General features: G+C 40.9%; 5 protein-coding genes across 5 annotated transcripts; all 5 read right to left on the bottom strand.

Annotated features, from left to right (window-relative positions):
• Positions 1-200: 200 nt before the first annotated feature.
• On the bottom strand, positions 201-2,600 carry LOC117737942 (protocadherin alpha-3-like). The gene has a single exon (XM_034544199.1). The coding sequence runs from the start codon at positions 2,598-2,600 to the stop codon at positions 201-203; it is 2,400 nt and encodes a 799-aa protein (XP_034400090.1).
• Positions 2,601-3,005: 405 nt separating this feature from the next.
• On the bottom strand, positions 3,006-5,859 carry LOC117737941 (protocadherin gamma-A11-like). The gene is made up of 2 exons (XM_034544198.1): positions 3,502-5,859; positions 3,006-3,026 (listed from the first exon to the last, which is right to left on the bottom strand). The coding sequence occupies exons 1-2, from the start codon at positions 5,857-5,859 to the stop codon at positions 3,006-3,008; spliced, it is 2,379 nt and encodes a 792-aa protein (XP_034400089.1).
• A 4,794-nt stretch (positions 5,860-10,653) lies between these two features.
• LOC117737648 (protocadherin alpha-C2-like) lies at positions 10,654-25,015 on the bottom strand. The gene is made up of 4 exons (XM_034543736.1): positions 23,669-25,015; positions 14,641-15,905; positions 13,567-13,600; positions 10,654-12,322 (listed from the first exon to the last, which is right to left on the bottom strand). The coding sequence occupies exons 1-3, from the start codon at positions 24,858-24,860 to the stop codon at positions 13,589-13,591; spliced, it is 2,469 nt and encodes an 822-aa protein (XP_034399627.1). The 5' UTR covers positions 24,861-25,015; the 3' UTR covers positions 10,654-12,322; positions 13,567-13,588.
• On the bottom strand, positions 18,145-21,353 carry LOC117737328 (protocadherin alpha-C2). Its single transcript, XM_034543209.1, has 2 exons — positions 18,960-21,353; positions 18,145-18,216 (listed from the first exon to the last, which is right to left on the bottom strand). Exons 1-2 carry the CDS (start codon positions 21,351-21,353, stop codon positions 18,145-18,147), a joined length of 2,466 nt encoding a protein of 821 aa, XP_034399100.1.
• Positions 25,016-25,281: 266 nt separating the features above from the next.
• Positions 25,282-27,781, bottom strand: LOC117737940 (protocadherin alpha-C2-like). Its single transcript, XM_034544197.1, has 2 exons — positions 25,388-27,781; positions 25,282-25,287 (listed from the first exon to the last, which is right to left on the bottom strand). Exons 1-2 carry the CDS (start codon positions 27,776-27,778, stop codon positions 25,282-25,284), a joined length of 2,397 nt encoding a protein of 798 aa, XP_034400088.1. The 5' UTR covers positions 27,779-27,781.
• Positions 27,782-27,845: the final 64 nt, after the last annotated feature.

The raw sequence follows: 27,845 nt of genomic DNA, 5'->3' as shown, positions 1-27,845 counted from the left end.
GAATGTGGAATACAATGTTCATTCAGAACATCTGGCCGAGGGAATATTTGCATATGTCTGCGAACCATTCATTTAACTTCTCCTAAAAAATCACCCACAAAACTAAATTTCAGCACCAAGGACAGCACCATGTTATACCAGCGGGAAGAACACCGAAAACAACAACCCACATTCATCTTCTGCGTGTAGATTAAAATTAATTATGTATTGTCAAAAAGCATGATGTAAAATCGAAAACTATGTCTTACCTCTCCAGATGTATGTCTCCTGTCAGGGAGCACCAGTGTGTTCGTGTGGCTGCCCGGGACTATAGTAGATCCTATACTCATTCTGGGTCCAACTAACATGTAGCGTTTCTCTCCAGATCTGTACTGGATGCTGTGACACAGAGTCCCGTCATAATTAGTCTCTTGTAGATATTTAGAAGTGTATTCTGTGGATTTAGAGCACTGCATTGCAATCAGCACGATGATACTGATGAGAAAAAGTGTTGAAACTGAGCCCAAAGTTATCATCAGGTAGAAAGTCACATTATTATCCTGCTCATCCTTTGTTGCACTTTTAACATCAGAAGCAGCAAAATCCTCTTTGGCCTCCACAACTTTGACAACCACAGTCGCTGTTGCTGAGAGTGACACGTTCCCATTGTCTTTCACCAGTATGACCAGTTTATGCTCCGCCTCGTCTGTCTCTGTGAATGAGCGAAGTGTTCTGATCTGTCCTGTATAGCGGTCCAACCCAAAGAGACTGTGGTCAGTAACTTCCTGCAGTGAAAACAGCAGCCAGCCGTTATATCCGATATCAGCGTCATAGGCTCTGACTTTAGTCACCAAGTGTCCTGCGTTCACATTGCGGGGAACCTTCTCCACACCTTCAGCAGAACCGTTCGAGCTGACTGGATACAGGATGACTGGAGCGTTGTCGTTCTGATCCAGAATGAACACGTTCACTGTGACGTTGCTGCTTAGTGACGGAGTTCCAGAATCTGAGGCGACAACTTGGAACTGGAACGTTTTCAGGGTTTCAAAGTCAAATCTTTTTTGCGCAGATATGTGTCCGTTTTCCGAATTTACATTCAGAAAAGATGTCATATCACGATGCAGCCCTTTACCTCTCACAATGTGGTATGTTATTGCTGCATTTTCATTCAGATCACTATCAGCAGCGCTAACAGAATATATTAATTCCCCGGGGACATTATTTTCTACTAAATAAAGTTCAAATGGATTCTGACTAAAAAGTGGCCTGTTGTCATTTACATCTGCCACCTGAACAAGGAAGGATTTTACATTGGAAAGCGGAGGATCACCACAGTCAGTAGCTGTTATTGTGATATCATAATGGGACACCATTTCTCTGTCTAAACGCCCTTTTGTGACAAGAGAGTACATATGTTCCTCAATGGATGGTGTTAAATCAAAAGAAACATTATCCAAGATTTTACAAATAACTTTCCCATTTAAGCCCGAATCTTTGTCCATAACACTAATAAGTGATATAACTGTGCCAGGCTTTGAATCTTCTGCTACTACGTTGGACAATGATGTTACCTCAATGTCTGGCTGGTTGTCATTCACGTCTTTTATTTTTATCACAACTCTACATTCAGCCGTCCAAGGTGGCTGGCCTTTATCTGATGCCTGCAGATCTAGTCTATAAATCTCCGTGTCCTCAAAGTCCACTTTTCCTTTCACTCGAATCTCACCAGTAACGCTGTCTAATTCAAATGTATCGTGCACTTTTCTCTTCTGGGTTTTTCCAAACGTGTATTCAATTTCGCTGTTCGATCCTTCATCTAAATCTGTAGCGTTTAATTGTATTACAAGAGTTCCTATCGGGGCATTTTCATCTAATGACACAGTATATATATCTTTGCTGAACACAGGGCGGTTATCATTTGCATCTAGCACAGTTATAGTCAAATTAAGACTCCCAGATTTCGACGGACTTCCCCCATCAAGAGCCGTTAACACAAAATGGTGTTCTGACTTTTGCTCCCTATCTAAGGGCTTTTTCAGCACTAAAAATGGTATCTTGTCCTCCTCGCTGTCTCTGATTTCAGTGTCAAAAAAGCCATTTGGGCTCAATTTATATAATCGGACTGACTGTGGACCGACATCAGGGTCTCTAGCAGCATGGATTTGGAAACGAGTACCTGGAGGAGTATGCTCTGCTATTTCCAGTTGTTGCTCGCTTTCTGGAAAAATCGGTGAATGGTCATTAACATCCAATATTTCAACACTGACGTAATGTATTTCCAGTGGGCTTTCGACAACAATTTTCAGGTTTATCAAACAAACCTTGATGCCATCACAGAGCTCTTCGCGGTCCACGATATGCCCAATATACAACACTCCATTGTTTTGGTTTAACTGAAACAGAGCATGGTTGGGCCCCGAAACAATACGACACCGCCTGTCTGTCAAAGTGCTGACGTCAAGCCCTAAATCCTTGGCAACATTTCCGACAGGGGATCCCACTTGTACTTCCTCTGGAACCGAGTATCGAAGCTGACCCAGAATCCGCTCCCCACAGCACAGCAACAGAATCCCGGCAACCCACCAGCAGCTCACTCGGAGCCTTTGTCTTCCTTCTCCCATTGTGAAGCAAAAAAGGAAGACTTTCTTATAGAAAAATTCAGTGAACCGATTGCTCATCGAACCAGTCTGATAAGATCCATGTCACGATTCTCAAATGTAAGCTTTTCAAACATAAATATTAACCACTGTTCGTATTACTTGATACATAGCCTGATGTGTCGTCAGTCAGCGTATACCTCCCCCTTAAGAGTTGAACCAGAGATGGGCAGGGCCTCTACAGAATGAGCAAGACTGCCACTATATAGGCCACACTGACACCATGTGACCAGTGGGCAACAGTACCATATGAAATCCCAAATGGTTTGCTTCACCACCTTATCTATTAAAAAAGATTACGATATGCCCGATGGACCACGCAATTAGTGCAGTTGTGTTGAACATGAGATTAGCTGATTCCAACCTCCCTTATGCGTCCCTCATAGGAGGCTTATACAAAACCAACACATCATGGTATGTTTTTAAGACACACTTAATCAGCGTGCGAGTCAGGTATGTGCTTATTGGATAATTAATGAAGATACAGAATAACACATGTAATCAAATGAATTGTTAGAACAGGAGACGCATAATGTAATCCTGGCCAAATCTCAATTTGATTAAATAAAACGATGTATTCACTTAATATAAAACAAGTGGCTGAACGTAACGATGAATGTGGAATACAATGTTCATTCAGAACATCTGTCCGAGGGAATATTTGCATATGTTTGCGATCCATGAATTAAACTTCTCCTAAAAAATCACCCACAAAACTATATTTCAGCACCACGGACAGCACAATGTCATACAAGCGGGGAGAGAACTGCAAACACAAATTCTAATTCATCTTCTTCTGCCTGTAGATTAACATTTAATATGCGTTGTAAAAAAGCATGATGCAAAATATGAAAATATGTCTTACCTCTCCAGGAGTCCTCCTGTCAGGGAGCATGAGTGTGTTCGCGTGGCTGCCCGGGACTATAGTAGATCCTATACTCATTCTGGGTCCAACTAACATGTAGCGTTTCTCTCCAGATCTGTACTGGATGCTGTGACACAGGGTCCCGTCATAATTAGTCTCTTGTAGATATTTAGAAGTGTAGTCTGTGGATTTAGAGCACTGCATTGCAATCAGGACGATGATACTGATGAGAAAAAGTGTTGAAACTGAGCCCAAAGTTATCATCAGGTAGAAAGTCACATTGTTATCCTCCTCATCCTTTGTTGCACTTTTAACATCAGAGGCAGCAAAAGACTCTTTGGGCTCCACAACTTTGACAACCACAGTCGCTGTTGCTGAGAGTGACACGTTCCCATTGTCTTTCACCAGTATGACCAGTTTATGCTCCGCCTCGTCTGTCTCTGTGAATGAGCGAAGTGTTCTGATCTGTCCTGTATAGCGGTCCAACCCAAAGAGACTGTGGTCAGTAACTTCCTGCAGTGAAAACAGCAGCCAGCCGTTATATCCGATATCAGCGTCATAGGCTCTGACTTTAGTCACCAAGTGTCCTGCGTTCACATTGCGGGGAACCTCCTCCACACCTTCAGCAGAACCGTTCGAGCTGACTGGATACAGGATGACTGGAGCGTTGTCGTTCTGATCCAGAATGAACACGTTCACTGTGACGTTGCTGCTTAGTGACGGAGTTCCAGAATCTGAGGCGACAACTTGGAACTGGAACGTTTTCAGGGTTTCAAAGTCAAAACTTTTTAGAGCGGAAATAGTGCCATTGGCTTCATTTATATTTAAAAAGGAAATTATAGTGGGCCCTGAACTCTTGCGGTCGAGTGAATATGTGACTACAGCATTTTCTCCTCCGTCAGCGTCTTCGGCTTTCACAGAAAAAAATGGCATCCCAGCCTTGTTGTTTTCAGGCACATAAAAAGTATATGGGCTTTCAGTGAACAAAGGACTATTATCATTGATATCTAGCACATCTACCTGTATAACCTTCGTTGATGACAGGGTGGGGTTCCCTAAATCATTAGCCATTATTGTGATCTCATACATGTGTATGGTCTCCTTATCTAGTTTTTCCTTGGTGACCAACGAATATGACTGTCCGTCAGGGGACGGCTTTAAGTCAAAAGGTAAATGACTGGGCACACTGCAGACCACCTGTCCGTTCACTCCCGAGTCAAGGTCCGACACTTCCATCAATGCCACCACCGTGCCAGGAGGTGCATCCTCTGGAATGCGACTTGAAAGGGATGTGATGTCTATTTCGGGTTGATTGTCGTTCACGTCTTCCACTCTAACAATTACGTTGCAGTGTGTGGAGAGAGACACTGCACCTTTGTCCGCAGCCAGTACCTTAATTTCATAGACTTGCTTTGCCTCGTAATCAAGACTTCCTTTCACCGTTAGTTTGCCAGTTCTGCTATTCAAATCAAACGGTTCAGACGAAAGTCCTCTAATTTTATTCCTTAAAGAATATTCGATCTCGCCGTTCACTCCTGCATCCGAGTCAGATGCATTTACTGTCAGCAGAAATGTTCCCGCAGCTGCGTTTTCCTTTATTGTTATTGTGTATTTCTGTTTACCACACACGGGTGAGTTGTCATTAATGTCAGACACAATAACGGTGATATTAATAGTACCAGATTTAGATGGTTTACCACCATCACTTGCCGTTAAGAGTAACCGGTGTTGAGCGGAGTGTTCTCTATCCAAAGGTCGCTGTAAGATTAGGAATGGAACCTTTCCATCCTCCCCAAATTCTTCCGTTTCCAGGCGAAAATACTGGTTGTGGTTGAGCTTATATGACTGTAAGGAATTCAAACCAACATCCATGTCGTGTGCTCCTTCCATTTGAAATCGAGATCCAACTATGGCAGACTCCAGCACCTCTAATGTGTAGTTTTCTTCATGAAATGTCGGCGAATTGTCGTTTACATCGAGTATTTCCACAGTTATTTGGTGCATCTCGAGGGGATTTTCTACAACTGCTTTCAGATTTGTGATGCATGGAGTCGTTTTTGCACACAAGTCCTCTCTGTTTATTATCTGGTTCACTAACAAAACTCCATCTCTCGGATTTACCTTAAACAGATCCTGCTTTGTTCCTGACACAACACGAAGATTCCTATCCGCCAGTCGTCCAATATCTAATCCAAGGTCTTTTGCCACATTTCCAACTGCCGTACCTAATTTCAGTTCTTCCTGAATGGTATAGCGTATTTGAGCAGATATTCCATCCAAATTAGTCACAATCAGCAGTGTCAGAGAAAAATAAATCCACACATCCAGCCATTGTTCTTTGATGTTCGTTATCGCCATTTTTAGGAAAAAGCCTTTTAAGCAACGGTCTTCAATCCGTTAACACAATTGTTACGGATTTTTTTAGATTCTTCTCACGGAGAATTAACGAGAAAGGCCTACTTCTGCCTCCATTCTGACAAAATAATGAAAGAGTGTTAGTCCAGTCTCTCAATCCGTCTCTTTGGGTCGTCACTGGATGCACTTAATGATACCCCCTCACACACACAGCCATCGTGTAGATAGATAGTGTAACAGCACCACCCATTGTCACTGTCATGATGGTGCGGTGACGATAATACGTTTTCCACCAGCCTATGTGATCTTACTGAAATACGTCCACATCTGCAGGTAGTTTACGCCCCAAGTTGGAGTCGAACATTTAGTCACATCAGTTATGGAGAAGTTGTTGTTTTAGCATGTCTGTGTAATTCTTACAAGCGGATCCTGAAAAAAGACAAACTGAGAGCGAGGCTATTGTCTTTTTAACAATGTATCAAATAGCTCAACCTGCACTTGTATTTCGTGTCCTGTTGCATTGCAATGCATGTTTCCCACAACAGTTCATATTTATCATTTAAATCACCTTTGCCTAAAACAGTCGTCTTTTAATTTTGTCATAGATGTGAAACGTAGACAACCATTATTTACTAAGAAATGTAAAATCCCAGTTTAATTATCCCTACAGACATTTCAGAGAATAACAATTGGAATTTAAGTGTGTCAGATGAAAGTACAGCAATTACAAAATGAATGCACGGGAGCAATTTAAATTTTCCTACCTGCAACATATGTTAGTTTCCTCTAAAGCTCTGTAATACTGAATTATAGTGAATATGAGATTTCCCTGAAAGAAACATTCAAACCTTGACTAATTTTAGAATTTAGTTAAACATTCTGTGGTTGTGCTTTAATTCATTGTAATTAACTCTACAATTGAATACGCTCTATTTTTTCTAGATGTACCAAATTGCAAAAGTCTTTCCAGGAAACTCAATGTATCAGTAAACCATTCAAAACCCTACATCTCTCTCAATCTAATCAGAAAAGGATACTCATTAACATAAAGGAATAATGACTCAAATGCATTCTACCAGAAGTGAAGAAATTGCAAGAGAGTATAATCTCCTTAATTATCTTAAATACAAACAACTGGTCATATTATAGAATAAATGAGAAAATGTTGTGTTTTTTCTATAAAAACATAAAAGTTTCTCATTTATTCTATTATTTTCAACAAAAAAAATAAAGAAAAAATCTGAAGACAAAATAAGCTATTTTCAGTAGACTTCTAATCCTCACCTTCTCGAAAGTGAATTGGAATATTTAAAAGACATCACCTTTTCTTTTTCTTCTTCCCTTTTTACCCGAAATGTCTGTTCTGTTTGTTTGTTTGATTTGTTTGCTCCTTGTTTTTCTATTTAATTTTGTTCTGTTTATCTATGCCTTATGTAAAGCGTATTTGAGTGTCTCGAAAAGCGCTATATAAATTCGAAGTATTATTATTATTATTATTAATAAGTCACCTGAGCACCTGGTGACTTCTTCTCAAAAAAGGGCAAAGGTGTGTAGGTTCCCCGATTGAATCCCGTAGGGAAGCGGGGAGTAACAATGAGTGTATAGCGTTACTTAGAATAACTAGCGGCAACGAAGGTATAAACAAAAGGTGGGTTTATTAACCAAAGACGAAACAAGAACTACTTCCTCAAAGTGAGGAAGCAACACAGTATCCCTCGATATGGCAATAGCAATGTTACATTAAGATGAGCACTATATAATAGCACACTAAGCTCGCCTGGCTGGCTTCCCCAGCCTCTTATCCACCCGCAGCTCTCATCAGCCAATTGCCCTCAGCTGTCAGCTCATCTGCAGACAGGATCACCGGCGTCACCTGCATGGATCCTGGGGGCGGAGCCAGAGAGAGTGCGAGAGAGAGAGAACGATAGAGACAGACAGAGAAAGAGAGAGAGAGAGAGAGAGAGAGAGAGAGCACAGCGACCACACTCTGATGTTGGAGGACAGTATATGCTATGAGTATGTGTACTTGTTCCCACCGCACTTAATAGTGCTTAATTACATTAACTGCAATACTCCAAAAAACTAAAAACAACAACAACCTATAATGTATTCCCATTCCATATTTATGACAGCAAATGTAATTAATGTATTGAAACTGTACTTGAACACTGGCTCTATTTATGTATATATTGATGGCCAAATTACGTAGTTCTTTCCAGGAAATATCTTTAAAATAATTGCATCATTCCAAACTGATGGAGCCTAAAATAAATCGCATGTTCTTTTGTGTGTTAATGCAGATAAATCAGATGACCTTCACATCCTCTGCTTAAACTATGGTATGCAGCACACTCCCACAATGGTTGTCCTATTGAAGAGGTGAGCAGTGACATCTCATGGATTGAACCTGCAAATGCAGCTATGACGAGCCCACTCGTATGTCTACTCTAATTTGTTCATATGCCATTGTGCCCCCATGCTGCTGCAGTGCATGGGATTATGAATAAGCCATGACAGATAATTACAAATAACAATCACAGTAACGGGAGCAAGGAAACAAAATGACCAATAAAGTTTAAAAAATAAAAATAAAAAAAAAGAATCTCCGCAGCCCTCCCACATTCTAGTCAACGTATTGGTTCTGGAATTAGGCCACGCGCTGCCGCATTGTGCAACACCTCCTCCCAATTTGTGCCTCCATCATTTCCCCCATGCTGCGTTAAGGCTAACAGAATGTTTTAAAGCACCTAATTTCAGTTTCTGGTCAGGCCTTGGTAGGCAGATGTATCGATAATATTTAACAGAGAATGTTCATCTGATGTCTGCACGCTGCGGGTGCTGCGCTGTGAATGTGAAAGGGGGGTATCTCAGAATATTAAATTACAGGCAGCTTCAACACACTGCGACCTCCAGCGAACAGACAGCACGTTGTCATGGCAACGCAGCTCGAATGGGCTGGTCACTGCCCATGGTGCTGAAAGCAAGCAGCGCTCAGCAAGGAAGGAAGCAGAGGGGGAGGGATGCAGGAGATGTGAATGCTGCAGACAAAGAAAGTCAGCCGTTTCCACATGCCCTGATGCTGTTCATTATCTACAACATATACAATACATATTCCTCTTAAAAAGGTATACATCTCCCTTATGATTTAATCAAAAATAATAAAATAATAATGTTGTAATGAATGTATCAGAGGAAAACAGCCCAGACAATATTGGTTAAATAAACGTGTAAAATATCACTCTTAAAATCATCTTTATTTCTTCAGTTTCAAAAATGATGCATAGCAAATAAGACCACCGTTTTATTCTATACATAAAACACATCGGGGCTGCATGATGCACATGTGTTAGCCTACTAGTGCCGGCTGGTGGTGGTTCTATTGCTTTGTTCCTCATTGGTGCATTGTGCTGTGCATCCGGGTTCTAGTCTGCCAGTGGACTCACAGGCAGACAGCAGGCAATGTTAGAGTCTCCACTCGGTGTCAGGAGGCGGTGAGAAACATTTTTGGGGGGATCTCAAGCTGCCACTTTGCTCCAAACAAATAATATTATCTAAACTAAACCCCATATAAAACACTTTTTTTTTAAAAACATCATTACAATGACACACACCCCTTAAGTGCTAATATTTAAGGGTATTGGGGATCAATCAGTGAAAATAACTCATCCTGTGAGCCTAAATGTCCAGCTGCCCTGCTCACACATGAGCTCATCTCTCTGGGGAGATGATGTCATGTGTGTGCACAAAGGCAGAGACAGACCCTTTTGGAAAAAAACTAAATACAAACATCCCGCACCTACACACAACATGTGGCCTTTAGCTCTATTGATTAGAGCTCGGTTGAGTTTTAATATTGTGTTTCTTTTTAGGATAAATATGGCCATGATGTCCTCACAATGTGCTGACGGTCCAGAGACGGCACTTAGCTGGGGCCATGAGAGGTATTGTCATGGACTTCCTCAAGTGCCTCTCTTTCCTGTTTTAACACACATATTGTGCACTTGAATTACTTTCACTGTATAAGAAAATCACTTTTCTCATTTAAAAAATGATGCTTGACTTGAAAATATATCAAAAATGCACTAGAGTCCTTTACCATATCATGTTCTGCAGCCCTTGGTGGTTCTCAATCGGATCAGAATTGTATATATATATATATATATATATATATATATATATATATATATATATATATATATATATATATATATAACTTATTGGCTGAAATGCCTTGTACCATATGTGAAGCTATGGTGGAAAGAGTAGTACCTCCTGGTATTAAAACTGGAGATTTTATAGGAGAAGAAAATGTTTTTGAATGTTAAAATGAGGTGTTCTTGCTGCTTTTCTAAAAGGAAAAAGTAGCTATTTTTAACCGTTCAAAGCTTTTGAGTAGGCAGAGTATTCAAATCATCATCCTCTCCCATTATTAGAATTTGGAAATGTTAAATATATAACAGTATTGACTGCAATGCTACTGCAAAGCCACAATGCTCGTGGGGTTTGGACAGTGTTCTCCTTTGACTGTTAGGTTGAAGCACTAACAGAATTGTCAGCCTTGGCCTTAGAAATAAGATCAATGTTTTTCAAACGGATATATCAAGTGAAGGGAAACTTTAATTAAGTTAGTTTAGCTGACACCAGTGGAAACGGCATTATGATTAAGTAAAGTATGCCTTTGACTTATTGTCATCACACGTAGTTTGTACTAGATTCATTGACCTGCTGTGTAAACTGGAATGAAAACTATTTTTTACAATAATCAGCAGTACCTTTTGTTGCAAAACTCAAGAGATTCACAAGTTCACCATTAAGTTTAATGTTCCATTTTGTTTTTGTATAGATAATACAGACCGCAGCATACAATAAGCTCACATTTTACACTTTACTACACATTGCACCATAAAAGTACCACTGTACAAAAGCACTTTTTGTAGATGTTTGACTGTAAAAGATTACAACGTTACACAAGTAATGCAATGTGAGCTGTGCTAAAGAGTTTGACTTCATGGTGTTTGATCATTGAAGTGGTTCACATACTAGTACTACCCATACATCTGATGGCACAAGAGATCCACTGTTTTTCTGTTCAGCATTGATATTGACAAATAAAGGCATATTTATAGATACAAATATATGCTGTCTATACTGTATACCAGTCATATCTGTATCCCTATTTATATGTTTCATATGCAGATACACACAGTAGTCAGTAATACACATGAGCACAGCTTTCATTGGATGAAACCAGTATTCAGAATTAGTAAGTAAACACTAAGTCATTCATTGAGTTTTCATGTTGTTACACAATCTCAGAAGACATTGAAATGAAGGAACATACAGAGTTTGGCTTTGAAAATAAAAAAGTGAAAGTACATGGTCATGCTTGTGATGTATATACAGTAGTCATAAGTAGATATTAATCAGTCCATTCTCAAACACTCACTGCATTCACTTGTGTTCAGTTAAATCCTCTCAACCCCTCTACAGTAATGTCCAAGTGAAGGTTAAAGCCCACTCTGCACATTTTAAATGAGTAAACTTAACTTTCTGGATCCATTGAAAAGTATTATGCTGTTGCACTTCTCTATTCTGTTCTCATCATTGTTTTGCAAAATACTAAATAGAAAAATGGACTACAGAAAATGGATTGGTCAGTATCATAAAATACCTAAAGCTATCAAAATACTTATTTCATGCCAAAACCACTGAAAGGCAGATACATAATTGCTGAAGGCTTCACTTGTATGGGTTTGATGTACTGGCTAACTTAACTCAATACTCATATTTAGGCCTCACTCACATATAAAGCACAAGTACAAAACATAAAACTTCTAAAAGCTACCACATCTATAAAAAAACGATTTCCTTTTGTTTCATACTTTTACATTGTAGGTTGGTGCTTTTCTGACATTTAGTTATTTGTGCCGTTTCACTTAACTTCAATATTATACATCAATGTTGTTATGGGGCAAGACAAAGCACAGAGGTTAATCATGTAATCAACATGTGTTTAATTTTTAAAGAGGATTTCAACATCCGGGTCCACTCTAATAGTCCTCGTTGAGGCATCTTTACATATCCACATGTGCAATTTTGTATACAGTCTGCTTCTTTGCAAGTATCTCCTCTGGATATTTGATGTATGATGGTCTTGGAGTGAGGTTGAAGCCATGCAGACTTATCGTGCATATTGAATTGGCAGGCAGGCATTGTTCATTGGATTTTCATGTGCTTTAAGAAAGAGAGGGGAGAGGGCTTGGTCCTCGTTCAGCCACCATAGTCCATTTGGTGTTATAGCATTACAACTACACATTGTGAGAGCCAAGGATCAGACCTGAGCAGGATGGACATGGGGGGCGTTAATGAGCTGGGGTCTGTCCTTTGCTCTGTGAAGGATTCAAACCAGTACACAGCTGGAGGTTGGGCCTTATGTGGAACTGCTGCTGCTGCTGCTGGTGGATGCCTGCCAATTAGACAAAAATAATTAAATAAATATGGAAACAAACCTCAGCACTGTGACTGGCCAAAATGACACATCTCATGCAGTCAATGTCTGTGACGCAGACTTCAGGCAGAAGACAGAGTGGGTGGAGGGGTTTGGCAGATCCTTGATCATGTAGTGGTGAGGTGGCAGGTCTATCAATGGATACCATGCTCCAGTATTATGTGAAGGAGAGTGGTTGCTAGGCAACTGGGTGACTGGTTTCACTTTGCGTCTCTCCTGCACAAAGAATTAGGTCACAATTCACACTACAACAGACAGTAAATCGTCATTCTGTGAATTCAGTGACACCACGTCGATTTACAGTATACATAACGCAGTCATACATCTACATCACAGTCCAATCGAACATATACACATTCAGAAATAAGATGTACTCATAACCTCTTAGTGATAGGTCAGTACGGGATGAATACTCATTGATATTAACATGCACAGGACCTTTTGAGAACATAGTGATTTAATTAACAGCATATCAATATGTCCTTGATGTGTGTATTAACCAGGCTTTAAAAGCAAAAGCCAGATTGTGAAAAATGCAAAGCCAGCTAATTTCAACATTGGAATTTGAAGTGAAGGATTTTTTATAACTGTGATACATGACCTACAGGCTGAGCAGCATGTTGATGTTATTCTGTTGTGTTGAAAGATGAATACTCTATGAGCCTATGATACAGGTGTGTGCGGTGACTTCACAGATAATGACTAGGACAGGAATACGGTGTCAATATGTCATCTGGACCACCACTTTTGATTGTCTGCTAAACGGAACACAGAGTCAGTTTAGCAGACAATCAAAATCATCATGACCTAATGTCTTTTTACCCTGAGGTCAATCAAAAATCATAAGGACTATATGTTTAGGCTTTGAGAAGGGACATAATCATGACATACCGACAGAAGAATGTACTAATTACTTTGATAGTTAGCTTGCATTGACACATTTAGTGGTCTTTTGTGATGAGGCTGTTAATGAGTAACAGTATCAAAATGTAGGCATGAAGAGGTTAACACTGGAGATTTGACAAGCCGTGTGTTATTAAAACTGAGTAACCCTTTGCCATTAAAAAAAGATACTAAACAAGACAAGATCATTTAAAAAAAAGATCCACTGAGAACAAAAACAACAACAACTCATTCACTAAGTTCTGTAACATCATTCATAAAAAGGGCATCCAGGGTGAGGGAGTGAGACTCCTGCATACCTCCAACTGCAGTGTGGACTCCTCATTTAGGATACTTAAGAGTGGGGAGAAACAAAACAAGCAATTCAATGGTCAGGTCATTGCAAGCACAAGAAAGGGTTATATGTGTATGTATCCATATATGATCACAGAGTGAATGAAATGTTTACTTTGAGAATTACACAGACTAAGCATAGTCAGTGTCACCCTTGATAACAGATACAGCAGCTTGTCTATGAAAGTAGGTTAAAAACAATGTTATATTTAGCTATATCATTGTCTGTTCCTTTAGCAGCATACTTACCATCTTAGATGGATAGATAGATAGATAGATAGATAGATAGATCATTCAATAATAAAATGGAACTGGTGCTGGGGAAAAAAAGGTTTACTAAAAACAGTGGGTTCAAGATTTACATTTCAGATATGTACTTGATTGTGTTTTCATTGGAGTGAATAAAACAAGACACAACTGTACCACTGATCCACGGGCAACAAACGGAAGTCACACAAAAAACGGTTTGAATGAAAAACCTTTTTAGCAGGTGCTGCTTTGTAAAGCAACCACAAAATCTGAGTTGTAACCTCATTTTTTATCTGTTCTTCACGGTGGTTTCGAATAACGGTTATTTCTTTATTGACCAATGATTTTTGCTGTCTATTTGAATCATAAATGTAATTAAATTGTTGATGATTCTATACGGTGTACTGGTTTTGTTGTTCTTTTTCTGAGAGTATCCGGTATGATATGTTAAATACATGCATTAATTGTTAAATTTAGAATGAAGTTTCTCATTGTTTGAAAACACAAAATGTATAATATATACATGTGTGTACACAGTATACACACAAACACAAACGTAATTCTAAATTCAACAATAAATGCAGGTATTTAACATATCATACAAATGTGTATGTATATATTATTGTATAATATTCTCTTTGAAATAACTTTTACTTGTTTCACACAATATTTAGTGCAACTGAAAAACATTGCCATGATGGCAGTATAAGCAGATATTTTTTCTCACCAAACTGATTTTAGGAATATGGGGTTATTATTTAAAGTGTTGTAAAAGGAGCTGTCATCTGTACCTGCAGAGTTGAAGCGGCTGAGTCACTAGTGTTTGTCAGTCCTGTGCCTCTTGGTAGACTGGACACGATGTATCTGGAGCCCTTTGGCACCGGCTGTCTAACCACCATCTTCCCTTTCCTGGTCTCTGCTAGAAACAGACTGTACCAGTAGGCATCGTTGGAGACCAGAGTGGAGTCTGCGATGGTGGAGTTCCTCTCACTGATCACACTGTTCCTGCAGGGAGGAGCCGCTTTGCTGGGCTTGGGTTTCTGACACTTGAGCACGATGGTGACCAAAATGGTGATCAGCAGGAGAAATGACACCGAGCCCAGACCGATGACCAAATACAGGTTCAGGTCTGAGAAGATGTCGTATTCTAGAGGCACCTCCGTCATGTCAGAGTAGGCCTTAACGGCAGTCTCCACCGTGGACAGCTTGATGGTGACTGTAGCAGAGAGAGCAGGCTCCCCGTTGTCCTTTGCAATAACAACCAGTCGCTGGTGACGCGGGTCTCTGTAACTGAACATCCTCATAGTCCGGATCTCTCCGTTGTATTGATCCAGACTGAACAAGGTGGCGTCCGTCACTTGTAGAAACTGGTACGTAATCCGAGAGTTGTGCACCGAGTCGGTGTCCAAGGCGATCACTTTGGCCACCAGAGAGCCTTTATCGGTGGATCTGGGGATCTTTTCCTCCACCAGCGAGCCATGCGCGCGCCACGGAGAGACAATAACCGGAGCGTTGTCGTTCTGGTCCACTATAATGATGTGGACCGTCACGTTGCTGCTGAGTGGAGGAGAGCCAGAGTCTCTGGCCTCGATGTGGAAAAGAAACTCGTTCTCGATCTCGTAGTCAAAGGTTTTTAGTGCGTAAAGATTACCGTTCTCTGGATTGATGGAGAACAGCATGGACATGGAGGTGTTGGCTATCTCCCTCTCCAGGATGAAATACACTAGATACTGGTTTTCATGCAGGTCAGGGTCAAACGCAGTGAGTGAACTCAGCAAGGCCCCAGGTGCGTTATTCTCCATTACACGTATAGTATAAAATGACTGAGGGAACTGTGGAACATTGTCATTTACATCCAGCAGTTCTAACGTCATCGTTTCATTGTCAGATAAAGGAGGAGAGCCTCTGTCTGTCACAGTGAAAGTGATGTCATATTCTGGGACCTTCTCACGGTCTAGTGGCTGTGACACTACTAATTCATAATAGTTATCAGAGGACTCCCTCAGTTTGAAAGGCATATTATCTGGAATATGAAGATCAACCACTCCATTGTCACCTGAGTCTTTATCACTGACACTAACTACAGCTATTACTGTGTCTACCGGTTCATTTTCTTTTATTGGACTTTGAAATGATTTGATAGATATTTCTGGATGATTGTCGTTCATATCTTTCACCTGAATTGACAGTTTACACTGTCCAGATAATGATTTAGGCCCCTTATCACTGGCAATAACTTCCATGTCATAAAGCTTAACATCTTCATAATTTATCATCTCTTTCACTCTGATTTCACCATTCTCTGGATTCAAGTTAAACACCTGTTGCGTTCTCTCTGATGTATATAAACTATATAAATAAACAATATCAGAATTTGAACCTTCATCAAAATCAGTGGCATTTAGTTTTATTACTAGACTGCCAATCGGGGAGTTTTCCATCACATCTACAATGTAATTGTCTTTGTCAAATGAAGGGGCGTTGTCATTCACATCAAGCACGCGAACAATGATGCTGGCTGTACCTGTGCGCGTGGGCACGCCACCGTCCACAGCAGTGAGAATTAGATTATGAACAGCCTGCTGCTCTCTATCTAAATCTTTTTTCAGAATCAAATCTGCAAACTTCGACCCATCTCTTCCGGTTTGAATCTCGAGTGTAAAATGTTCACTTGAGCTCAGATGGTAATCTTTCACAGAATTTGTTCCAACATCTGGGTCCACAGCATTATTCAATGAGAATCTCTCTCCAATGGGACTTGATTCAGAGATGTCCAAATCCATCGTTCCTCTTCGAAAATGAGGAGCGTTGTCGTTAATATCCATAATTTCGACCTCGATATTAAACATTCGTATTGGGTTTTGAATCGTAGCGTCTAATTTAAGAAAGCAGTATGTGCTTGTTTTCAAGGGACACAACAACTCTCTGTCTATCCTCTCCAGAACGAATAGCTCCCCAGTGTCTTTGTTTATATCAAGATATTTCTTATTGCCAACAACGTCGACGCGCATTTTTCTTCCCGTTAGCGTCTTCACGTCTAATCCCAGATCAGTGGCTAAATTAGCAACGACGGAGCCTTCCTCCATTTCTTCGGGAACAGAATAATGGGTGACGGTAGATACCGTGTTTATCATGGCAGCAAGAAAGAGAATCACTGAAACGTACCCTCTCCCGCATGAATGTCCGATATGATGCGCCATCATGTAGATTCCTTATAGCTTTGAAATGTGGATAAACCGCCTTTTTGATAAACGAACAAACGAAGCGAAGATCCGAAAAGAAAAGGTGCATGCGTGCAGACACAGGAGTGACGTCAATTAAATACAATATCTGACTGCTCCTCCTCCAATAAACTTCCCTGAAAACGATGACCTCATCAGTGAACATGTTTTGTCGGAGAGCAGCGACGAAAATAGTATTGTGTCAGCCTTTGCACCTAAAAAAGTATTTAGTTTTAAACTAATGTGGTAAGGCAGGAAACAGGCAGCCTGCAATTAAGGACCCAGGCATAAGGGGCAGAGTTGATAAAAAAAGGTGAGAAGCTCACCTGGGCTTTTCTTCCTGAGTAGTCAAATGAGAGCAGCTGAGAGCAGCCTTGTTAGGGGACTCATTTAGTAAACTCTCCTTTCTGTTTGTGCATGTTCCAAAAGCATGATTTTAGAAATATGATATGATCTTTTAAGTTCATTGTATTAAATCATAAATGTGTTTATCAGTCTTCGTGTTCGGTGTTCGGTGAGGGACGTTAACGTGGAAGAATTAAGTGAGACTCCAGAAAACTCACCTGCATGTTTTTCAACTCGGGGAGGGGGCTGTGTTCCATCAGTATAGAGGGGACTACTCTTCCGATGCACGTTTTTTTGTATGCATGTTTTTATGAAATGTTTTTGTACATGTTCCTTTTCTATATTAATATTTATTTTGTTTTTAAAGAGAACTTGAAGGAGCAACTACTCTTTTTTTTCCCAGGCCTAATTTAGTGTCATTATTAAGGTAGTAAATTGCATGGGCCTTTCTTTTTATGTTTTTATTTTAGCTTGCAGGGTTTTGTGATGGGCTGAAAGGGGTACACAGAGATAGAGCAGCCATATAATTTACATGGGCATTTTAGTATTGTGCCACTTATTGTGTTGCTGTGAACAGATACATTTTATTTGGTTTATGGGACTATTTACTGTTTGTTATTAAACTGCACTGGCCTCCCTGACTGCAGTTTAGCCCCACATGATTTACTTTGTTGTTTGTGCACTTTGGATTTGTATGAAACTATAGTTTACTCTATCCATCAATACAACCTATATTTTTGATATCGTAGTCTCTGGCTCCAGTTTACTCTGGGTGTTGTGTGGTATATCATGCAGGTCACACTAAGAAAGGGTGCAAGCATTTCGTATGACTGTTTCAGAAGCTAGAAATACTACTTTTGTAGAGGTTTCATTTCTGGTTTCTAATTTATATTTAATGTGTGGGAGATGGAAAGCAATCTTCAGATGTTGTTCATTGTATATATTTACATTTCTTTAAAAACTCTTTGGTTGCTTGTTTTTTTACAAGTGTATGCTGATTGTAAGAGTAGATTATGTATAATAGTATCCTCTTTCTTATGTGCTCTTAAAATATTATGCACATGGGTGTGGGTTAAAACAATGTCGCAAAAGTGTCCCTGTGTGTGTCATAAATAATTGCTGCTCCTGCCATTTACTTGTAATATAATATAATGTTCGTATGCCCCACGTCTGGCCTCTTTTTTCCTCCAGATACCTTATCTATGCAGAAATAAACCAGCTTTAAGTAGGAAAAAGTGCATGACAAAAAAGAGTATAGATAATCATCAAATTAGTTATTACATTTCACGATGTACAGAGATTTTAGTAGAAACTATCTGCCGTAGCAAGTGTAAGAATACTTATCCAACACGTTAATATGATAACTTTTTCTACATGTTAAGCGTGGTTCATTTCAGGACTGGTATCGTAAAAAAGGTGAAAGGGCAAGTACAGTTCTCAAGCGCTGATATGACAGGTTTAGGATTACAATGGTCAATTGTAAGTGGACTTGATGGCTATTAGTGAAGTAAATCTGTATGTAACATGTGTTCAGTTTGCCATACCTGCAGAGTTGAAGCAGCTGAGTCACTAGTGTTTGTCAGTCCTGTGCCTCTTGGTAGACTGGACACGATGTATCTGGAGCCCTTTGGCACCGGCTGTCTAACCACCATCTTCCCTTTCCTGGTCTCTGCTAGAAACAGACTGTACCAGTAGGCATCGTTGGAGACCAGAGTGGAGTCTGCGATGGTGGAGGTCCTCTCACTGATCACACTGTTCCTGCAGGGAGGAGCCGCTTTGCTGGGCTTGGGTTTCTGACACTTGAGCACGATGGTGACCAAAATGGTGATCAGCAGGAGAAATGACACCGAGCCCAGACCGATGACCAAATACAGGTTCAGGTCTGAGAAGATGTCGTATTCTAGAGGCACCTCCGTCATGTCAGAGTAGGCCTTAACGGCAGTCTCCACCGTGGACAGCTTGATGGTGACTGTAGCAGAGAGAGCGGGCTCCCCGTTGTCCTTTGCAACAACAACCAGTCGCTGGTGACGCGGGTCTCTGTAACTGAACATCCTCATAGTCCGGATCTCTCCGTTGTATTGATCCAGACTGAACAAGGTGGCGTCAGTCACCTGTAGAAACTGGTACGTAATCCGAGAGTTGTGCACCGAGTCGGTGTCCAAGGCGATCACTTTGGCCACCAGAGAGCCTTTATCGGTGGATCTGGGGATCTTTTCCTCCACCAGCGAGCCATGCGCGCGCCACGGAGAGACAATAACCGGAGCGTTATCGTTCTGGTCCACTATATTGATGTGGACCGTCACGTTGCTGCTGAGTGGAGGAGAGCCAGAGTCTCTGGCCTCAATGTGGAAAAGAAACTCGTTTTCGATCTCATAGTCAAAGGTTTTTAGTGCGTAAAGATTACCGTTCTCTGGATTGATGGAGAACAGCATGGACATGGAGGTGTTGGCTATCTCCCTCTCCAGGATGAAATACACTAGATACTGGTTTTCATGGAGGTCAGGGTCAAATGCAGTGAGTGAACTCAGCAAGGCCCCAGGTGCGTTATTCTCCATTACACGTATAGTATAAAATGACTGAGGGAACTGTGGAACATTGTCATTTACATCCAGCAGTTCTAACGTCATCGTTTCATTGTCAGATAAAGGAGGAGAGCCTCTGTCTGTCACAGTGAAAGTGATGTCATATTCTGGGACCTTCTCACGGTCTAGTGGCTGTGACACTACTAATTCATAATAGTTATCAGAGGACTCCCTCAGTTTGAAGGGCATATTATCTGGAATATGAAGATCAACCACTCCATTGTCACCTGAGTCTTTATCACTGACACTAACTACAGCTATTACTGTGTCTACCGGTAAATTTTCTTTTATTGGACTTTGAAATGATTTGATAGATATTTCTGGATGATTGTCGTTCATATCTTTCACCTGAATTGACAGTTTACACTGTCCAGATAATGATTTAGGCCCCTTATCACTGGCAATAACTTCCATGTCATAAAGTTTAACATCTTCATAATTTATCATCTCTTTCACTCTGATTTCACCATTCTCTGGATTCAAGTTAAACACCTGTTGCGTTCTCTCTGATGTATATAAACTATATAAATAAACAATATCAGAATTTGAACCTTCATCAAAATCAGTGGCATTTAGTTTCATTACTAGACTGCCAATCGGGGAGTTTTCCATCACATCTACAATGTAATTGTCTTTGTCAAATGAAGGGGCGTTGTCATTCACATCAAGCACGCGAACAATGATGCTGGCTGTACCTGTGCGCGTGGGCACGCCACCGTCCACAGCAGTGAGAATTAGATTATGAACAGCCTGCTGCTCTCTATCTAAATCTTTTTTCAGAATCAAATCTGCAAACTTCGACCCATCTCTTCCGGTCTGAATTTCAATGGAGAAATGTTCACTTGAGCTCAGATGGTAATCTTTCACAGAATTTGTTCCAACATCTGGGTCTGCAGCATTATTCAATGAGAATCTCTCTCCAATGGGACTTGATTCAGAGATGTCCAAATGCATCGTTCCTCTTCGAAAATGAGGAGCGTTGTCGTTAATATCCATAATTTCGACCTCGATATTAAACATTCGTATTGGGTTTTCAATCGTAGCGTCTAATTTAAGAAAGCAAGTGGTCTTCGAAGGGCACAACAACTCTCTGTCTATCCTCTCCAGAAAAAATAGCTCTCCCGTGTCTTTGTTTATATCAAGATATTTCTTACTGCCAACAACGTCGACGCGCATTTTTCTTTTATTCAGAGTCTTCACGTCTAATCCCAGATCAGTGGCTAAATTAGCAACGACGGAGCCTTCCTCCATTTCTTCGGGAACAGAATAATGGGTGACGGTAGATACCGTGTTTATCATGGCAGCAAGAAAGAGAATCACTGAAACGTACCCTCTCCCGGAATACTGACGGGCCATTGTAAAGAATCCGTATTTCAACCCTTGAAATGTGACGTCTGGTGAAAAATTAAAAAACACAGTCCTTTTATTCAATGATGAAAATCCTTGAAGGTGTTCAAGGAACCCGTTTCTTTATCCTGGTATCAGCAGATATTTGCCTATGTCTCCCTGTCCAGCATCCAATAAACTATCGCGAGAACTATGACTTCCTCAGATATTTTTTTGTTGAGAGCAGCGACATGAAATGTCCTTTATGTGCCTTTGCACCTCGTAACATATCGGAGAAGTCAACATTTCGTTTTAAAAAGAAAAGTACAGTATAAACCTAATTTTGGATAAAAGTAAACAAATAATCAAACGTTTGGCATTTCTTTCCTGGTACTGTGGAAGAAATAACTGTAGGTGTTATTGTTATTATTTATTTATTTTTTACTTTGATTTTGTTGAAGGAATATGTAAATATTTTAAAGTATTTAATTTAATTTTGTATATCACATATATTACATGGTAATCTATTGTTGCAATACTTATGTCACAATGATTTCCTTCGTTTATGTGCAGGTTTGTGCGCGTAAAACCAGTGCAATATTAATACATAATTTCTGTCCACGCGATTTAGTCTCTATTTTAATGGATTTGCTCAATGCTGACGGTAATTAGATGTGTTTGTTCAAGTCATGTTGCCACCTGAAGGGCACTCAGTTGTTTCGAGAAATATAACAGATGTAATGTTTACCTGATCCGTGTGCGAGAAAAACTAATTTATTGAAGGAGCAAGATTTACAAATTCCCTGTTCTGTATAATGTTACAAAAACTAATTTAAGAATCATGTTAACATTTTGGCGATGTCTGGATGTTCACCGGTATGGAGACGCTACATGTGTTTCTTTACTCACATATGAACCACTAAAAAAGTATATGTTTCAAGAGTTTGGATATAAGGTATATTTAACATTGCAAGGCCAAAAACAAAAATGGTTGTAAAAAGTTTGTTTCAAACATTCATTTTTGTCTGCATTTGATGGACATGCTCTAAAAATATCTGTTGAATTGAGTTCATTCCATACCTGCAGAGTTGAAGCAGCTGAGTCACTAGTGTTTGTCAGTCCTGTGCCTCTTGGTAGACTGGACACGATGTATCTGGAGCCCTTTGGCACCGGCTGTCTAACCACCATCTTCCCTTTCCTGGTCTCTGCTAGAAACAGACTGTACCAGTAGGCATCGTTGGAGACCAGAGTGGAGTCTGCGATGGTGGAGTTCCTCTCACTGATCACACTGTTCCTGCAGGGAGGAGCCGCTTTGCTGGGCTTGGGTTTCTGACACTTGAGCACGATGGTGACCAAAATGGTGATCAGCAGGAGAAATGACACCGAGCCCAGACCGATGACCAAATACAGGTTCAGGTCTGAGAAGATGTCGTATTCTAGAGGCACCTCCGTCATGTCAGAGTAGGCCTTAACGGCAGTCTCCACCGTAAACAGCTTGATGGTGACTGTAGCAGAGAGAGCGGGCTCCCCGTTGTCCTTTGCAACAACAACCAGTCGCTGGTGACGCGGGTCTCTGTAACTGAACATCCTCATAGTCCGGATCTCTCCGTTGTATTGATCCAGACTGAACAAGGTGGCGTCCGTCACTTGTAGAAACTGGTACGTAATCCGAGAGTTGTGCACCGAGTCGGTGTCCAAGGCGATCACTTTGGCCACCAGAGAGCCTTTATCGGTGGATCTGGGGATCTTTTCCTCCACCAGCGAGCCGTGCGCGCGCCACGGAGAGACAATAACCGGAGCGTTGTCGTTCTGGTCCACTATAATGATGTGGACCGTCACGTTGCTGCTGAGTGGAGGAGAGCCAGAGTCTCTGGCCTCAATGTGGAAAAGAAACTCATTCTCGATCTCGTAGTCAAAGGTTTTTAGTGCGTAAAGATTACCATTCTCTGGATTGATGGAGAACAGCATGGACATGGAGGTGTTGGCTATCTCCTTCTCCAGGATGAAATACACTAGATACTGGTTTTCATGGAGGTCAGGGTCAAACGCAGTGAGTGAACTCAGCAAGGCCCCAGGTGCGTTATTCTCCATTACACGTATAGTATAAAATGACTGAGGGAACTGTGGAACATTGTCATTTACATCCAGCAGTTCTAACGTCATCGTTTCATTGTCAGATAAAGGAGGAGAGCCTCTGTCTGTCACAGTGAAAGTGATGTCATATTCTGGGACCTTCTCACGGTCTAGTGGCTGTGACACTACTAATTCATAATAGTTATCAGAGGACTCCCTCAGTTTGAAAGGCATATTATCTGGAATATGAAGATCAACCACTCCATTGTCACCTGAGTCTTTATCACTCACACTAACTACAGCTATTACTGTGTCTATCGGTTCATTTTCTTTTATTGGACTTTGAAATGATTTGATGGATATTTCGGGGTGGTTGTCATTCATATCTGCTACAGTAATTTTTACTTTACACTGTCCTGATAAACTGTTGACTGCCTTATCCTTTGCTATGATTTCCATTTCATAATTTCGAATGTCTTCGTAATTCATCATTCCCTTCACTGTTATTTCACCAGTGGAAGGATTCAGGTTAAACGATTCTTGTGTCTTTTCAGATGTGTACAGACTAAATGTATATTCGATATCTGCATTGTTCCCTTCATCTAAATCTGTAGCATTCAGCTTAATAACAAGAGATCCAACGGGAGAGTTTTCAATAATATTTACGTCAAAATGATCTCTTTCGAAAGTTGGGGCGTTGTCATTAGTGTCTACCACACGGACAACAATACTGGCTGTGCCAGTGCGCGTGGGGATTCCGCCATCCACAGCAGTTAGAATTAAATTGTGTACTGCTTGCTTTTCTCTGTCCAAACCCGTCTTTAATATTAAATCAGCAAATTTGGATCCGTCTCTTCCAGTTTGAATTTCTATGTCAAAGTGCTCACATTCGCTCAGAAGGTATGTTTTGACTGAATTAGATCCTAGGTCTGGGTCAACAGCGTTATTAACAGAGAATCTCTCACCAGCTGCGGTGGATTCCATAATGTCCAAATTTATAGTGTCTCGTCGAAAATGAGGAGCGTTGTCATTGATATCCGTTATCTCAATTTCGATATAAAATATCCGGTGTGGGTTCTCAACGATAGCCTCCATTTTTAGGAAACATGTCGTTGTCTTTATTGCACAGAGATACTCTCTGTCTATCCTCTCAACGATGTAAAGCTCCCCTGTGTCTTTGTTCACATCCAGATATCGTTTGCTGGATATGATGTCTAACCGCATCTTCCGCATACTCAGAGTCTTCACGTCTAAGGCTAAATCGGAAGCTAAATTGGCAACGACCGACCCTTCCTCCAGTTCTTCAGGAATAGAATAGTGAGTGACGGAATTAACCGTGTTCACAAAAGTACCTATGAACAAAAGCGCAGGCACATACCTCCTCCATGACTTCCCAGTGTTATGCATTTTCCTTACACGGCTGATTAAATGATCATTTTCAGTGAGTCCATAAAGATGCAGCATTAAAAAATCCGAAGCTGATACACTTTTAAGACATTAACCGAAAAAGAAAAAAAAACGTTGGTCACATATGTGCGTTATACATCCTTAAACCTTGTTCAGCATCAGGATCTGCCCAACCTGCTTTTGTCGATGTCTGATCCGTCTCCGTAATAACTGTCATGGTGCCAGTGAAATCACTGATGAGGACGTAACACTGGGGAACAGCGACGCTAAAGTGCAAGACAATACGCATGTGCATCATCGAATGTATATGCAGGGAGGTTATAACAATATTGAATCAGTGTATAGAAAATGATAACGGTATTCAAATGACATATTTCATTGACTTCTGTACCAAGAATGTGCAGTTTGAAGATTAGAAACACAATGATCTTTCCAGAATAATAACAACCATTCACGTGTCCTCCATGTTATAACATGTTCACTGCTGGACACGAGAGGAAAAGGCAAAAGACTCATGATTTGTGGGATTATTCATGAAGTGCAAAGCATATGATATGTATTTATTTGAACATTAATTAATTTACCTGCAGAGTTGAAGCCGCTGAGTCACTAGTGTTTGTCAGTCCTGTGCCTCTTGGTAGACTGGACACGATGTATCTGGAGCCCTTTGGCACCGGCTGTCTAACCACCATCTTCCCTTTCCTGGTCTCTGCTAGAAACAGACTGTACCAGTAGGCATCGTTGGAGACCAGAGTGGAGTCTGCGATGGTGGAGTTCCTCTCACTGATCACACTGTTCCTGCAGGGAGGAGCCGCTTTGCTGGGCTTGGGTTTCTGACACTTGAGCACGATGGTGACCAAAATGGTGATCAGCAGGAGAAATGACACCGAGCCCAGACCGATGACCAAATACAGGTTCAGGTCTGAGAAGATGTCGTATTCTAGAGGCACCTCCGTCATGTCAGAGTAGGCCTTAACGGCAGTCTCCATCGTGGACAGCTTGATGGTGACTGTAGCAGAGAGAGCGGGCTCCCCGTTGTCCTTTGCAACAACAACCAGTCGCTGGTGACGCGGGTCTCTGTAACTGAACATCCTCATAGTCCGGATCTCTCCGTTGTATTGATCCAGACTGAACAAGGTGGCGTCAGTCACTTGTAGAAACTGGTATGTAATCCGAGAGTTGTGCACCGAGTCGGTGTCCAAGGCGATCACTTTGGCCACCAGAGAGCCTTTATCGGTGGATCTGGGGATCTTTTCCTCCACCAGCGAGCCGTGCGCGCGCCACGGAGAGACAATGACCGGAGCGTTGTCGTTCTGGTCCACTATAATGATGTGGACCGTCACGTTGCTGCTGAGTGGAGGAGAGCCAGAGTCTCTGGCCTCAATGTGGAAAAGAAACTCGTTCTCGATCTCGTAGTCAAAGGTTTTTAGTGCGTAAAGATTACCGTTCTCTGGATTGATGGAGAACAGCATGGACATGGAGGTGTTGGCTATCTCCCTCTCCAGGATGAAATACACTAGATACTGGTTTTCATGGAGGTCAGGGTCAAACGCAGTGAGTGAACTCAGCAAGGCCCCAGGTGCATTATTCTCCATTACACGTATAGTATAACATGACTGAGGGAACTTTGGAACATTGTCATTTACATCCAGCAGTTCTAACATCATCGTTTCATTGTCAGATAAAGGAGGAGAGCCTCTGTCCGTCACAGTGAAAGTGATGTCATATTCTGGGACCTTCTCACGGTCTAGTGCCTGTGACACTACTAATTCATAATAGTTATCAGAGGACTCCCTCAGTTTGAAGGGCATATTATCTGGAATATGAAGATCAACCACTCCATTGTCACCTGAGTCTTTATCACTGACACTAACTACAGCTATTACTGTGTCTAATTCTATGTTTTCATTGACTGGACTCTGGAATGATTTAATGGATATTTCTGGATGGTTGTCGTTCATGTCTTCAATCAGAATCTTAATAGTACATTGTCCAGATAATGCACTTGCTCCTCTATCAGTTGCTATAATTTCCATATCATAAATCCTGTAATCTTCATAATTCAACATTCCTTTAACAGTAATTTCACCAGTAGAAGGATTCAGATGAAATGTCTCCTGTGTTTTCTCTGACGTATATAAACTATATGCATACGTTACATCAGAATTCGACCCTTCATCTAAATCTGTTGCATTGAGATGAATAACGAGGCTTCCAGTGGGAGAATTTTCCATTATCTTTAACGTGTAATTTAATTTGTCAAAAGTAGGAGCGTTGTCATTTGTGTCTAAAACACGAACAATAACACGTGCAGTGCCAGAACGAGCAGGTGTGCCTCCATCTACAGCTGTGAGTATTAAATTATGGACAGCATGCTGCTCTCGATCTAAAGTCTTTGTTAAGATTAATTCAGCAAATTTTGACCCATCTCTGCCAGTTTTAACTTCAATATTAAAATGTTCACTTTCACTCAGATGATACGTTTTCACTGAGTTGGTTCCGACATCAGGATCAACTGCGTTACTGAGAGAGAATCTCTCTCCGTTTGGCGTCGCTTCAGATATATCTAAATGAATGGCGTCTCTCCGAAACTGTGGGGCGTTGTCGTTCATATCCAATATTTCTACTTCTATATTAAAAATTCGGACTGGGTTTTCTAGTATTATTTCCAGTTTGAGATAACAAGTCGCTGATGATTTGGAAGGGCAAACATTTTCCCGGTCAATCTTTTCCACAACATACAGCTCACCAGTCTCTTTGTTCACATCCAGATATTTCTTGTTTGCAATGATGTCCAGACGCATCTTCCTCTGGTTCAGTGTTTTAACATCCAGGATGAGATCGGTAGCAAGGTTTGCTACAACTGATCCTTCTTTCATTTCCTCAGGTATTGAGTAATGAGTCCCTGAAGTCGATATGTTACCAACGAAATAAAAAAGAATAACGAGCAGGACGTACCTTTTACAAGAACGCATTACAACGGACTCCATTGTTGTCTGCGGGTTTACTGCACTTCAAAGGACAGTACGTACGTGTCCATTA

The sequence above is a fragment of the Cyclopterus lumpus genome, chromosome 10 (genome assembly GCF_009769545.1).
Source record: "Cyclopterus lumpus isolate fCycLum1 chromosome 10, fCycLum1.pri, whole genome shotgun sequence".
Taxonomy (NCBI): domain Eukaryota; kingdom Metazoa; phylum Chordata; class Actinopteri; order Perciformes; family Cyclopteridae; genus Cyclopterus; species Cyclopterus lumpus.
Note: the sequence above shows the minus strand (reverse complement) of the source record. Positions and strands in the feature narration are given on the sequence as shown.